This window comes from Helianthus annuus, chromosome 3, assembly GCF_002127325.2.
Source record: "Helianthus annuus cultivar XRQ/B chromosome 3, HanXRQr2.0-SUNRISE, whole genome shotgun sequence".
In the NCBI taxonomy this organism is placed as follows: Eukaryota; Viridiplantae; Streptophyta; class Magnoliopsida; order Asterales; family Asteraceae; genus Helianthus; species Helianthus annuus.
This window is the reverse complement of record NC_035435.2, coordinates 169247137-169262296: the sequence shown is the minus strand read 5'-3', so window position 1 is coordinate 169262296 and position 15160 is coordinate 169247137. Positions and strand designations below refer to the sequence as shown.

Below are 15160 nucleotides of genomic sequence, written 5' to 3'. Positions count from 1 at the left end.
GTCTAAATGGTTCACACATTTACTTCTAAATGGTTAAGACATCTAATCTGAATTAGTCAAACATTTGTCCCTAAACGGTTAAGCAGTATACTGTTTCTTAATGGTTCAGACATCTTACTATTCAACACTTAACCATTCAGAAGTTACGGTTATAAAAAGGTTGATTTTGATTCAGCGAAAAAAAAAAAAAATCAAATAAACCCCAAACCCTACACGTTCGGCCACAACTGATTTCCCTCCATTTCAGCTTGTAACTGCTCTTTCACTATGCAACTTCTTCTTCTTCTTCTTCATCTTCTTCCTCTCAAACCTGTCCAAAGCTTCATCAACAATGTCTGCTCACGTGCTCTTCTGCAACGCTTTCACTCTCCTCGTCTTCTTCATGCTTTCTAATCTTTCAACATCAGGTACACATGCTTCAATTTCAAATTTCACAACAATCATCATTCGTTCGTATTTTAAATCGATAATAATAATCAAATTTACAACCGCGCAGATCTAATTGAAGTTTCAGTCATTTCTAGGTTTTAATTTTGCAGTTTAAAATCACTGTTTTGTGCTTAAAATCGATAATAATAATAATCAAATTTTCAACTGCAGAGATTTATTTGAAGTTTGAGTGAAATCTAGGTTTGAATTTGTGCTATTTAAGTGCGCACACACAAACACATACAGAATCATAGATATATAATAAGATGAAACACTGAAGTAAGATGAAACACTGATTCAGAGAAGCGAAAGGAAAATAGATCAGAAATTGTTGCTGATGTCATTATTGATATCATATCTTCTTTGTGAGTTCAGCTAATTTACAGCTGTACAGATCCATATGAAGTTTTTGTCAATTCTAGGTTTTACTCTGTGATATTTCAGTGAATGCATACAAAATTATAGATATGAAATAAGATGAAACACTGATTCAGAGAAGCGAAAGGAAAAACAGATCGGAATGTGTTGATGATGTCATACAACTTTTGATTTCATATCTACTTTTGTGAGTTTATCGAGCCGGGGGTCTCACTGGAAGCAGCCTCTCTATTCCTACGGGTAGAGGTAAGACTGTCTACATCTTACCCTCCTCAGACCCTACCTTAACTTTGCTATTGGTGGGATTTACTGAGTATGATGATGATGATGATGATCTACTTTGTGAGCTCAGCAAATTTACAACTGTACAGATCTCTTCGAAGTTTAAGTCAGTTCTAGGTTTTAATTTGTGCTATTTCAGTGTGCGCATACAAACACACACAAAGTTATAGATATAAAATAAGATGAAACAATGATTTAGAGAAGCGAAAGGAAAACAGATCAGAAAATGTTGTTGATGTCGTTATACCTTTGATATCATATATTCTTTGTGAGTTCAGAAAATTTACAATTGTATAGATCTGTTTGAAGTTTGAGTCAATTTTCGGTCTGAATTTGTGCTATTTCATTGCACACACACACAAACACATACAGAATTAAGGATATGAAATAAGATGAAAAAATGATCTAGAGAAGCGAAATGAAAACAGATCAGAAATTGTTGTTGATATTATTATTATACCTTTGATATCATTTCTTCTTTGTGAGTTCAGAAAGAGGACCAAAAAATAATAACAAATGGATAAAATAAATATGTTCAATTTCATCAGTATTAACACATAATTGTCTTATTTACTGGAAATTTTGTTGCAGATGGTATTCAATGGCAACAACCTGTAATTTCTTTTCATTTGGATAACTGGAAAACGGAATATAGGGCAGGTGAAACTGCAAGTATTGTGGTTTCTGTAGAGGTAGGTTTCAAGTCCGAAAAAGACAAACAAGCTTTCAATCCAAGTTTTTCAGTGAATGAAGTGATGGGGAACAGTAGTCTTGTTACTGGGCTTTGGTTTGACAGGAATAACTGGAGGATTTTCTTTATGCCAATTATGGTAGGGGTGTTCAATGTGTTTATTAGCGATGATCGTTTCAATGTACACTGTTATAGTATAAGTTACCGTGTCAACCCAGGTTTTCGTCACAACTGAAGCCTCCTTATTTTGCTCATATTTTACGTTTGAATTTGATTGACTAATAATGCTCAATAATATCGTTGTTTTTTTTTCCCAAATTGAAGGTCCAATTTATGAGCCTGGTGGCGTTGTCTCATGGATGGGTGAAGTCAATGATTTTGTAGCTGGGTCAAAAGCTACAGTTTTACTACTACCGAAAGATGCATTTGGGAATAATGTTACAAGTGCAAGCGAGAGACAGAATATTCACAATTTTGACGTCCATGCAACAACTTTAAATGGATCGAACATAAATTTGCTGGATATAAGCAACAAAGGATGGAATGAATTTGGTTATGTGTGCATCGAATTTGTTGTAGTCACAGCTGGACATCTCTCATTTCACATAAAACACAAAAACGATTCTCTAATTGGTTCTCCATTACCTTTAACTGTCCACCCTGGTAGGTTACATAACATATGTTATATATATGATCAGTTGATTGTATTTTCTCGTTATTGATTACAAATATTTGATGGACAGAGGCACTTGATGTTGCCAACTGTTTGGCGCATTGGAGCACTGAAACAAACTCTTTTCAACTGTTTTCAAGGATGGAAACTTTTGTGAGCCAGAGAGATAAATTCGGGAACCTTGTTCCGGGGCTGCATGAATTTGATTTTGAAGTTATGCAGGAAAGGTTGTCTTTACCCCTCACTGACTTGCAATACAAGGAAGTATCGCCGGGCATTCAATCCTTTTCTTTCATGGTAGTTAAACCGGGGAACTTCATTCTCATCATCTCAGCGTTTAAGGAGATGATTATGGATATGCCATATGATTTTAGTATCTACACAGGTAAGTTTTTAACTTTTATAAAAAGTAGATTACTATTTTGGCCCTTGACGTTTAGTTAGTTTAACCCTTTTCGTCCAAAATAGAATCTTTTTACACATGAGATCCATGAGGTTGCATTTTGTAACGGTTTTGCCCCCTAAAACTAACCTTGTTACTTTTTTTCTGATAAGTGTAAGATTATTATGGTCCTTTTAAACCTCAGGGATTGGTGTTGTAAATTACAAACTTTTTTCTTTTTTAAATTCAAGCGGGTACTTTGGTAATGACTCGAGTATTTATATTATTTCGTTATCTTTACTATTATTATTTAATAAAGGACATTATAAATATACAAATAAATACGTATCTTCTTATACCGTTTGTTTTTTTATAAGCATATCGTTTGTTTTTTAAACTTTTCTTAAAACCATTCATCTTTTCTAAAAGGGTTTGTCTTAAAACCATTCGTTTTTTTAAAATCGGTCGTTTTGTTGAACCATTCGTTTTTTTTTTTTTAAATCGTTTGTTTTGTTAAACCATTCGTTTTTCTAACCATTGGTTTTTTTTTAAAATCATTCGTTTTAAACCGTTCTCTTTAAAAACATTTTTTAAAACTTTTTTTCAAAATGTTCATTTTTCTAAAGTTACATAAAATAATCGGTGATAAAAAAAAATAAATAACTTGTTGATTACTTCGAATGGGAATACCTATCTGAAATGTGCTTGTCTTCGAATGGGTCATGGAACTCACATTCATACTGGTCGTCGTATATGTACCCGCCTTCGAATAGCCATTAGAATTATTAAGGGTGTTAACGGTCCGGTTTTAAGAAAGACGTTTATAAAAACGAAAGGTTTAAGAAAGAAGCTAAAAATGATCGATTTAAAAAAAAAATGATTGCCTTTAATAAACAAAAGGTTTATAAATTAACGAATTTTAAACAAACGAACGGTTTTAAACAAACGATATATTAAAAAAAGATGAACGGTTTTAAAATAAGTTTGAAAAACGAACAATCATAAATAGACATTTACAAAAAAAAAAAAAAAAGCTTTTAAAAAAGACATGTTCATTTATATATTCAAAATAAGTTTTATTAAATAATAATCGTAAAAAATAACGAAATAATAAAAACAAAATAACAATAAAAAAGTTTAAAAAATAAAAACATTTTTGATAATATATATAAATAAATAAAACTCATTTAACAGGGAATAAAGAATGAGATTGTGGTTTGGCTTTAGTTAATTTGAGTAATTACACAAATAGCCCCTTAAATATTAAAAAAAAACTTTATAATTTACCTAAACAATCCCTGAGGTGTAAAAGTACTAAAATACCCTTACACTTAACAAAAGACAGTAACTGAGTTAGTGTTAGGGGCCAAAACCATTACAAAATGCAACCTCAAAAGATTCCTTTTTGGACTAAAAGGGTTAAACTGACTAAACCTCGTGGGCCAAAATAGTAATTTACTTTTTTATAAATTTGTCATTATGTTGCTTAATTTTTCGATAAAAGTTTGATGGTTTGATTTTTGCCGTTGCTCAATATTGAATAGGGTACTGTGATGATCCACATAGTCGGGTGTATGGACCTGGTATACATGATTCTATTGCAGGGAAAGATTCAAGATTTACGGTATCGTTAAAAGATGCTTACCAGTATCCTTCATTAATTGAGTTAGAAAGGCTTCAAGTACAAATTACACTGCCTTCACTCTCTCTTCGTGTAAATCCGCAAATACGTCCAAGGGGTGATCGTCATGGTATAAAAAGTGTGTCATATTTTCTTTAAAGTCTTATATTCTTTATGAAATTTAAACTATACTGATTGAACAGGTACTCAGCCAACTGGAATGCTCAGTTATGGTGCATTTGGTCCAACGGGAATGACTTATGTTCCATCTAATTTCTCACATGACAATGTAATAAGTACTTCTTATGTTGCTTCGTAATCATAGTTGTTAATGGCGAATAGCGACAAATAGCGATAAGGTACGTGTATACTATATAATGAATAGCGATAAATAACAGGCGCTATTTTATAAATAGCGATACCCTAGAAAAAAATGTTAAAATTTTTGTATATGTATATTATATAAAAATACCCTTGTATATACGCTATTTTACATGTATATGTAAAAAAACCTAAAATCCAGCTATTTTATAGCTATATTTAATCGCTATTTATATTAAAAAAACTGAAATCCCGTTATTTATATAGGCTACATACCCGGTAGCGACCTTCGACCTATACGCTACGCTATTCGCTATAGCGACCCCTATTGACAACTATGTTCGTAATAGAGGTTGCACAACAGGCGGGTTGGGTAACTGAATTATATAGTTTCTGTGGAAATGAGTGATTGTTATGTGCAACTCAAGCGGGTCCGACCAAACCACCCGACGTTTGTTCATTTTTTCTGTATTTCTTTAATAACTAATGTATCAATTATATGATTACAAAAACTATTATAGTATAATAGTTGGAAAAAAATTCAAAAGAAAAATGATTTTGGACTTTGTAAGCATTCTTTTGACCCGTTTCATTTTCAGTTAGTTTTCAACAGTTCTCGACCCATTGTCATAGCTGATTGATCATGCACAACCTGGTTTGACCCGTTTTCACATGAATATGTTAAGTCTACTTTCGCTTTATGTTTTGGACATTAAATTAATCAGAATTCTTTTGTTTATTACATTTAGTCTGTTGAGAACTCGAAAACAGAGAGCAGTGACTTTGATGTCACTTATATGCCTGTAAAATCCGGTGCATATGAAATTCGTGTATTTTGTGGTAATATTCCACTAAATGGTGGCCATCCATTTAAAAAGACAGTACATCCAGGTATTCTAATATATCTCAGCATATACATATGCATGTGATTATTAATTGTTTAAATTTAAAAAAATTATAATGTAATACATGTTTTTAATTTGGCGCAGCCGATGTGAATATGTCTGTATCAAGAGTTGTACAGTACGATAAAAAGGTGTCAGCCGGGATTCTAAATTATGTGGTGGTGCAACTGATGGATTCTTTTTATAATCCAGTGTTGCATGTAAAACATCTGTTGAAGCTGGAGATGGCTTCAACGAATGGTTCACATTTCTTTCCTTGCCTTTTTAACGATAACAATGATGGGACCTACACGGCGTCCTACCTGGCATACGGTCCCGGAGATTTTGAGTTATGTATTTCATATATGCAACAACGTGTCTTGCCTTGGCCCTTTGGAGTCCAGGCGTTTGATGGTAAGTTTAAACTTCATTTGAATTAATAGAGTAAAATGCCATTTTCGTCCCTGAGGTTTGGCCACTTTTACAACTTTCTTCCAAAGGTTTGTCTTTTCACATCTGGATCCAAATGGTTTGAAATCTTGCCATTTTCATCCGACTCGTTAATTCCATCCATTTTTTAACGACAAGTCAGGGGTATTTATGTCATGTAATCTTGCGATTTTGATATAAATTAACAAAACAAATAGCTAAAATGACGAAAATGCACCTGACTTAACGTAAAAAATGGATGGGGTTAACGAGTCGGATGAAAATAGCATAATGTCAAACCTTTTGGATCTAGATGCGAAAAAACAAACCTTTGGACGAAAGTCGTAAAAGTGGCCAAACCTTAGGGACGAAAGTGGCATTTTACTCAAATTAGTATATAAAATAAATTTTCTATAATTATTAATATTATAACTTTCAGCTAAGGAGTTCCCTTCAGTCCGCGATGATACAGTCAACGTCTGGGAGGATCAGTCTACAGCTTTTAATGTTCTTGAAAATGATATCATCTTTGACGGAAAAGCAACACTTTGTGAATTTCAAAAGGTATGATTTAAAGTTTCTGATATTATAATATCACAAGTTTTATTCTTTTGCGAAGCATATGAGGGCATTTTTAGTTCTTTTAACTTCTTAGGGATCGCTTTTGTAATTAACTCTAAAATTTTAACTAATTAGTAAGTAAAACACTAAAACATGTATCAAAAGGTTGACCGGTCAAAACCATCAATTTTCAGTACACCTAAAGGACGAAAAATGTAATTTTGACATTATTGTTGTCTTGGCAGCCCAGACATGGTTCAGTTTTGCAGTATGGAAATCTCTTAAGATATACACCGTATAAAGGATTTTACGGACATGATAAATTTGTTTACAAAATGGCAAATGCACATGGCAATACTGGTAATGCTAGTGTAAACATTTACGTCCGCACCATTCCTCCACAGTTTGTTTCTCCTCCAAAAGAGTTGCACGCAGTTGAAGATACACTCGGTCCTCAATTCGGGTAAGCTCTCAAATGTTCCAGAAACTTCTAGAAATGTTCAGTTCTGCGGTCCTAAGTTCCTAACAGTGTCTCATTCACAGTGGTTTTCCTGGCTTTGAGATGATATATTCAGACTTACAAGATAACATTTCTGTTACGCTGACTGCACCAAACGGGACTGTTTTTCTCTCTCCTGTCTCAATGCAACTTTGGGATCCAATGTGGACTGGACTTACAGTCAGTAAAGTGGACGGAGGGGATGAACGTCTGAATATAACTGGTCGTTTGGAAGCCATCAACTTTGCCCTAAAGTCACTCCAATACATAGGGTAATACATTTGGTTGATTAATTATTGAATGATTAGCTTTTTTAATGTATGATTATGTGCAGAAACGAGAACTTCAATGGCAAGGATACTATTGCGCTCTCCACCTTTAATACAAATGGAGAAGGACATTTAAATGTTCATATATTTGTGGAACCGGTTAATGATCCTCCAGTTATTAATGTGCCTAAATTCATCATCCTAGAGAATGAGAAGGAAAAGGAAGGATTTTTGTTATTTGATAGACGACGAAACAAGTTTAATTTCTCCGTTGGGGATCCAGATCATCCTGTTTTTACAGGTACATTCAAATACTGGATAATTAGTTTTCAACTTTTTTTAATCCTGTATATTAAAACTACTTCATAGGTTTGTATATGTTTTCATGATATCCTTCATGACAAATATGTCCTAAAAGTGTAACCTATGGTCCTATAAGGCAATAACATACTGACACCTCATCAAAGGTGTTATTGTCTTTCCAACACATTTAAGGGCAATTTTGTCATCTAACATTTTTTTTTGCTATAATTGGTATAAATGATACCAAGTATGTATTTAAGTGAGTAAAATGCCATTTTCGTCCCTAAGGTTTGGCCAGTTTTGTGACTTTCGCCCAAAGGTTTGTTTTTTCCGCATCTGAATCCAAAAGGTTTGAGATCTTGCCATTTTCATCCAGCTCGTTAACTCCATTCATTTTTCCCCGTTGAGTCAGGGGTATTTCCGTCTCTTTTGTTAACTTAAAGAGCAATTCGGTCCTTATCACCTTATGTAAAAAGTCCGAATACCCCTGAAAATAACCGAATTGCCTTTTAAGTTAGCAAAAAAGACGAAAATACCCCTTAACGGGGAAAAATGGATGGAGTTAACGTGCCGGATGAAAATGACAAGATTTTAAACCTTCTGGATCCAGAAGCGGAAAAACAAACCTTTGGACGATAGTTGCAAAACTGGTCAAATCTCAGGGTATATGAAGTAATTTCAGTTTACGGGTGAGTTTACTTCAATGAGATAAATGAATGCTTGGGTGGCCTCGGCCATACATTATATCTTGAAATAGTTAGATGATGAGAAAATTTTGAAAATTTTAAATGCAAAGAAGTATCGTAATGAACTAATTGAATCATACTTAATTTGTCACTTCAGAACGTAAACTCATAAAGTAATTTTCCAATCTATTATAGGGATATCTAAGTCATGCCAGTTGAAGTTGCAGGGAATGAGACTAACTTCCGGGTCATGTTTTCGGTGGAAGTAAGTATCGGAACATTCTCAGCCAAGCTACCAGCTCAGCTTATAAGCACAACTGAATTGAAGTTGAAAAGAAGCAAACAGTGGCAACCCCTTCTAACGTTTGTTGAAATCTCACACCATTTTACTGTCAACAAAGTAACAGGCGTTAGATTTCTGGGAACCATTAATGAGTGCAACACTCTTCTTCACCAACTTATTTATTATGTGAGTAACCGAGTATCATATTACTTGTTTTGAGTACTTACATATAGTTCTGTAAACGAACCGAACGTCCATGAACTGTTTGTGAACTTGTTCGGCGGGAAGTTCGTTTAAATGCTCATTTATTTAATAACCGAACAAATATGAGCACAATTTGATGTTCATTTAATTAAACGAACAAACATAATGTTCATTCATTTATGTTCGTTTATTTAAATTTGTTTATGTTCGTTCATTTATGTTTGTTCATTTATGTTTGTTCATTTATGTTCGTTTTAATTTGAATACATAAGTAGTTATATTAATATAAATATTAAACATTAAAAGAACTTTCCAAGTACTTACATAAATATAACTAATTGGTAATTGGGGTTTCTAGTATTAAAGTGGATTTTCTAATTGAATTTATCGTAATTAATCACTAATTTATATAAAAAATTACTTTATGTTCGTTTATGTTTAGTCAATTATGTTCATTTGTGTTCAGTTATGTTTATTCAATCATGTTCATTTGTGTTATTTAGCGTTTGTTAAATTATGTTCGTTTAAGTTTGTTTGTTTATGTTCGTTTATGTTTGTGAACAGTTCATTTAGGTTTTAAACAAACGAACACGAACATGCCCATTTTCTTAATAAACGAACACGAACAAAAAAAAAAGTATTCGATTACATGTTCGTTCGTGTTTGTATTCGGTTAAAGTTAAATGAACGAACACGAACATGCCTACTTACATAACTAAAGTATGAACTGTGAAGATAAACTTTTTATTGCACACGTATATAGGGTGGCAAACATGAGGGAGTTCTTAGATTGAGGGTTAATGATATGGGGTGGCACGGATGTTATCCAGATTGTTTGCATATGATGTCGGTGCCTCTTACGTCTGAAGCTACTGTACATTTAATGAAAAGAACACCCATGAATCCACTGGTGGCTCATTGTAAGTTGTTTTATTTAGCTTCCAGTTATAATTAATATAGTTTAATTCGCCGTACAAGAGTGTTAAATGTTTATAACGTGTTGTGCAGCTCTTGGATTGGTGATTTTGATTGAATCCGTTGTAGTCTCTTCATTGGCTGTGATTTTGACGGTATTCACATGTAAATGTGTAATCATTCTTGTACGTGAAAGGAAGAAACAAGACGCAGAGTCTCCGAATCATCAACTTAATGAGCTGCAAAAACCCCATGAACAACCTTCCAACTTACCAAAACCGTAAGTACTTGTTTGTTTTATGCAACATTTCTTTTTAAGTTTTTACTTGCTTGGCCGTTTTAACGCTTTTTCTAGTACGCTTTTTCAAAATTATTTTTTTATCGCAGGAGGTAAAAAAAATTTACAAGATTATATTTCTTTAGAATCTATATAATTGGTCATCAATTTGTGATTGTTACATCATGTAGGGCTGAAGAAACTAATGTATCTGAAGGTGCAACAATGATTCTCTAGTATTCTGGTTTAGTTTATCACATGATATTCTTTACATGTTAGATTTGGTGACCCTTTATAGCAGTTTAATCCAATTTTAACTCTTTTTTTTTTCTTTTCTGTGATGGTATCCTTCACTTTTATAATTATATTATGATAATATTTATTTTTCGTTTCAGTTAGAAACCTAGTTATGAATCTTATGATATTTATGAAGAAAATACATACTAAAACACCAAGAACAACTACATGTGGCTAGGAATGGAAATGGGCCGGGTATTGGTAATCCCAGGCCCGTACCCGGTTGTAATTCTTTGTCCCATACCCGGCCCGTTACCCGTCGGGTATTTTTCGGGTAATTACCCGTTGGGTATCGGGCATACCCGCTGGTATCGGGTATACCCGTTAATTTCTTAAAAATACCCGTTGGGACAAATGTGCAATTTTTACTTTGATGTTTATATGATTTACTATTTTAATGACTATAACAAATGAAAATATGATTAATAACTTACATATCATATTCAGATCACAAATACTAAACTAAATTAAAACGATTACTTAATTAAGTAATTGTATGAGGACCACCTAATTGCATAAAACATCCACATAATAAAAGATAATAGCTTTCATATCCAATATACATGTTCAAAAATAAGTTATATGTTCACTAAACACTTGCCAAACACATACCCACATATGACTATAGAGAAGGTAATAAATACATGTACTAAGTTTATATATATGGAAATCTATAATACGATACTTTCGGGTATTATTCGGGTAAATGGGCCGAGTATCGGGCGGGTATCACTAAATCTCATACCCGTACCCATACCCGAATTTTTCTATTTTTAAGCCCGTACCCGGCCCATACCCATTGGGCTTCGGGTATACCCGGCCCGTATGTTTCGGGTTTCGGATATACCCGTCGGGCTTGGGCTTTTTTGCCATCCCTACATGTGGCGGTATCACAGATTCACAGACATGAAATATGACTGGAAAAAAACATGTCTAAGAATCACCTCTATCACCTAACTTGTGTAAGAATTTAGGTTTGAAATTGCTATCAAATAGCTTTGCAGAATCAACTTGGCTAATCCAATATAAACCCATGATTCAAATTATTACAAATTGCCCTTCAAGGATCCACTTTTGGGGAAATGAGCTCACAAATAGCTGGTAGCAGAGCCCAGCCACAAGAAGATATTAGTCATTTGCAAAATTCAACCTACTTGAAGCTACCATCTTCAACCCGAAGCACCTCTGCAATCAGTATACAGTCTTGTTATTAATAACTATCATTTTAAAGCACTTATGTAGGAACTAGGAAGTTACCAAATTGGCTTGAAATAGTCAAATCTGTAACTTTCGTACCACCACCAATATTAGAGGTGTACAAAAACCGAGTTTAGGCCCAAACTGGTTCGGTTCATAAACCGACTTGGTCTTTTTTGTTGGGGAATTTCAGTTTGCCGGATGATCAAAGAGGCGTGTAATCACTCTCAGATCAAATTATTTCGGTGGTTCACCCGAAAAATTCAATCGGATACAACTCTGATTTTATGAGAAATTGAACCAGGGTATGTTCGTGTGTGTGAATTTTCGAACCAGAAAGAAGAAATGTGTTCAACACTGTCTACGAATTTTGGTTTTTGGGGTTGTAACTGCGTAATGGCAGTTACCTCTATTTTTCAGACAAAAAAATTGCCAAAAACTGTCATTTTTCCATCATTTCGAAAATGAGACAAATTCCAGAAAATAAAATTTTCTGATACAGCTCTGCCCCTTGGACCCTGCTCCCAGGGGCGCTGCCCCTTGGAACCCCCGTAGAGTACGGGCTCCGCCCGTACACTTCGAATAATAATAATTCAAACAAGCGTGCACTCCCGCACCTCCTAACTTGCTTGATGTGTATTATTATTCGCTTTGATCACCAAGTCAATCCCCGATTACACTAAAATATCTAACATTTTTCATCACGGGCTCAAACCGGTTCCGTTTATGAATTGATTTTAGGTTTGAAAGTGTGAGCCTATCTGAATTAGTATGGGTCGGGTTCTAAACCAGTTTGGACCCAAACCTATTCTAAACCGGGCCGGTTTATGAATCCAGTTAGGTTTGAAATCCCAGATTGTTCCCAAACCACTGGGTTGGGTCGGGGCTCAAACTGGTTTGGCCTACACCGGTTCTTTTTGTGTATAGGGTCGGACTGTGAACCCGTTTGGTGGGCCCAAATCAATTTTTTTGTACATCTCAGCCCACAAAGAGCTCACGGAATTAAACAGGGGCGGATATAGAGTGTAACAAATCTCAGCCCACAAGGAGCTCACGGATTTTTTTGTACATCTCAGCCCCCTGACGCTCCGAATTAGTGTAAATTTTGGAAAAATTTGACGTTTTATCGATTTCGCCACTGGATTTGTGTTTGGTTGCCCTAGACCCAACCCATGTGACTTCTCCTTTCATCCATATTTCATTGTGCGGTGTGAAATTTGAGGTCTGGTATTCCTCATAAACTAGCATCGCTAGGGTGTTACACAATATATCAGTAGAATATGCTGCACCTGCTTTGATATAGCAATATCCTTAGTGTAATGACAGAGAGTTTACCGAATCAAGATTGTGGAGGATTAGAATCAGGATTTTGACGGCGAAGATCTGCGATAAGATCACCTAACTCCTTCCGAGAAGTTTCTCTGCCGATCATGAACCCATACCTAACAAGTGCACGAATTAACAAACAACTTGAATCAGCAGCAGTTGATAAGAGTTTTCAAATTACCAGAAGGAGACGGCGGAGAAAAGCCCGGCGGTTGCAACGGTTTGGATCAGTGTGAACCTCTTCACCATTATTGCTTCTTTACTGTCGCAAACGCAACGAGTGTGTGTGTATCTCACTTCCACCTCTGCACTTGATCCAGTTGTAATTTCAGCCCAACTTTATTAATTAGCCCATTAAAATAATTTGATATTTTGAAAATCTAAACACGAGAGTTGATATATAATAATCACAAAATTTAATTTACACTGTGAGATGTATAAAACCGTAGGGGCATAAAACCATGCTAAGTACCAACTGAACGACGACCAAAACCGGGAAAAACGTAAAATAAAAACACAAATTTTAATACCAAGTGATTCATATGAAGTAAAACGGAGACGAAGTTAAACTTATACTGACACGTATTAGAAAGTCAAGAGTATTAGAAAACGTGAGGGAGCAAATGTGACCACCAAATACTGTGCTAAGTATCAACCGAACGATGAACAAACCAGAGAAAAATCTAAAACAAAACTACATAAAATAGAACCATTGAGCTTATGTGGCAAAATTATATAAAAATCAAAGTTTTATTACAAAAATAAAAATTCTTAAAGTTTACTATGCCAAGACAATGAATTAATATATATAGAGAGATAATATGTAAAAGTGTAAAATACAATATTGCTTAACGTATGACCGTACGCTGTGAAATTACGCACGTTGTAAAATTCAAAACCCTAATCACACATCTTAATGAAGCATGTTGTACGCTGTGAAATTTCGCACGTTGTAAAATTCAAAACCCTAATCACACATCTTAATGAAGCATGTCCATGGCTTTATAGCCTAGTGGCATCTTGGTGATGGGATAAGACTTTGGGACCAATAGGTCCTGGGTTCAATTCCCACAAGGGGTTTTCCCATGTTTATTAGGCTTCCTCCTGAATTGGTGTGGCATTATGCCTAGTGGAGATGGATATGATCGGGTGGTTCCTCTGGTGGCACGATGATACTCCAGTGATCCAAATTTGCCGTTCAAAAAAAAAATTATAATTATATAATGAAGCATGTTATGGTTTTCAACATGTGTGATTATGTCTTTTCAACATACGCGATTATGTCTTTTCAACATGCGTGATTAGGATTTTGAGTTTTACAACGTGCATAATTTCACAGTATACGCTTGTACGTTAAGAAATATTGTACGTTAACCGGCCTCTAAATAATATATAACAATATATTATCTTTGCGTAAGGTCATCTTTAGTAATATTAAAATATTTCCTTTAGTAAAGACTAAAAACCACTAAGGTCTAGAAACAATCATCTGATATCTTCTTTATTTATTGCTTTCTCGCGTATGTTAAAGTCCACTAAGGCTTTAAAACTAAAGAAGAGTAAATTGGCTATCAGTAACTCGTAACATTGCGCTGTGGAATTCATAGCTTTACTTACAATGTGTATAGTTATTTTAGAGTTTATATGATACGAATTTTATTAAAAGGTTAAGTGATTTAATTGTAAGTAGTCAACTCCTTTGTGTAGCACCGATTTTGACTTCATGTATTTTTCTCTCAACTTTATTGCTTTTTTTATTTAGTTCTAATTGTAAAATGCAAATCACAAATGTCATGTGTTATTCATTAGTTTTCTTGGACCATCTGTAGTGGTAAAGGAAGACCCTTGGTCATTGTCCGTCATGTGTTGGTCCAGTCAGCAATGAGGCGTTTTTCTAAAATGGGTTTCGTGGCTTTTCTCTCGATCACGACGGACATGTCTTTTTTATTAGATGTGCCTGTGTCTTCTAGTTCGGCTTGCTCGATGAGAAAATTGTAATTTTTATTTATAAACTCAACGGCTGTGTATCCGTTTAAATCAATAACGTTCGAAAATCCAATGCAATGACTACTAACCGAGTTGTCTCAATCACCGAACAAAAGGGAGGGCGGCGGCGGCGCGCACGGCCTCCCCGCTTACACCCCTAACCACCCTTAACTCTAAACCAATTCTCACTTGTCAATTTTTAAATTTTAACTTGACTAATTCTCACCCGTCAATTTTTAAATTTTATCTTGACATTACGCGTTAAAC

General features: G+C 34.6%; 1 protein-coding gene and 1 long non-coding RNA gene across 6 annotated transcripts; one reads left to right on the top strand and one right to left on the bottom strand.

Moving 5' to 3' along the window:
- Nucleotides 1-203: 203 nt before the first annotated feature.
- LOC110930728 (protein GAMETE EXPRESSED 2) lies at nt 204-10416 on the top strand. 5 transcript variants are annotated; one of them, XM_022174092.2, is made up of 16 exons: nt 204-407; nt 1681-1998; nt 2105-2443; nt 2524-2838; nt 4380-4586; nt 4660-4745; nt 5527-5668; nt 5767-6075; nt 6530-6654; nt 7056-7114; nt 7195-7422; nt 7485-7720; nt 8630-8877; nt 9659-9815; nt 9904-10090; nt 10279-10416. In XM_022174092.2, exons 1-16 carry the CDS (start codon nt 332-334, stop codon nt 10322-10324), a joined length of 3078 nt encoding a protein of 1025 aa, XP_022029784.1. In that variant the 5' UTR covers nt 204-331; the 3' UTR covers nt 10325-10416. The 5 variants fall into 5 exon arrangements, with proteins under 5 accessions (XP_022029784.1, XP_022029783.1, XP_022029782.1 ...); XM_022174091.2 differs by having other exon boundaries at nt 6897-7114; nt 8636-8877; XM_022174090.2 differs by having other exon boundaries at nt 6897-7114.
- Nucleotides 10417-10913: 497 nt separating this feature from the next.
- Nucleotides 10914-13235, bottom strand: LOC110930729. The gene is made up of 3 exons (XR_002588056.2): nt 13089-13235; nt 12917-13023; nt 10914-11569 (listed from the first exon to the last, which is right to left on the bottom strand). It is a non-coding gene; the product is annotated as an uncharacterized LOC110930729 (long non-coding RNA).
- Between the last annotated feature and the right edge of the window lie 1925 nt (nt 13236-15160).

What these genes read in the sequence shown, in the direction of transcription:
- LOC110930728 (XM_022174090.2), top strand. Translation starts at nt 332, where the DNA reads ATGTCTGCTCACGTGCTCTTCTGCAACGCTTTCACTCTCCTCGTCTTC. An exon ending in AGATCATCCTGTTTTTACAG is followed by an intron (nt 7,721 to 8,629) that starts GTACATTCAAAT and finishes TGCCAGTTGAAG; the next exon opens with TTGCAGGGAATGAGACTAAC. An exon ending in TTCACCAACTTATTTATTAT is followed by an intron (nt 8,878 to 9,658) that starts GTGAGTAACCGA and finishes ACACGTATATAG; the next exon opens with GGTGGCAAACATGAGGGAGT.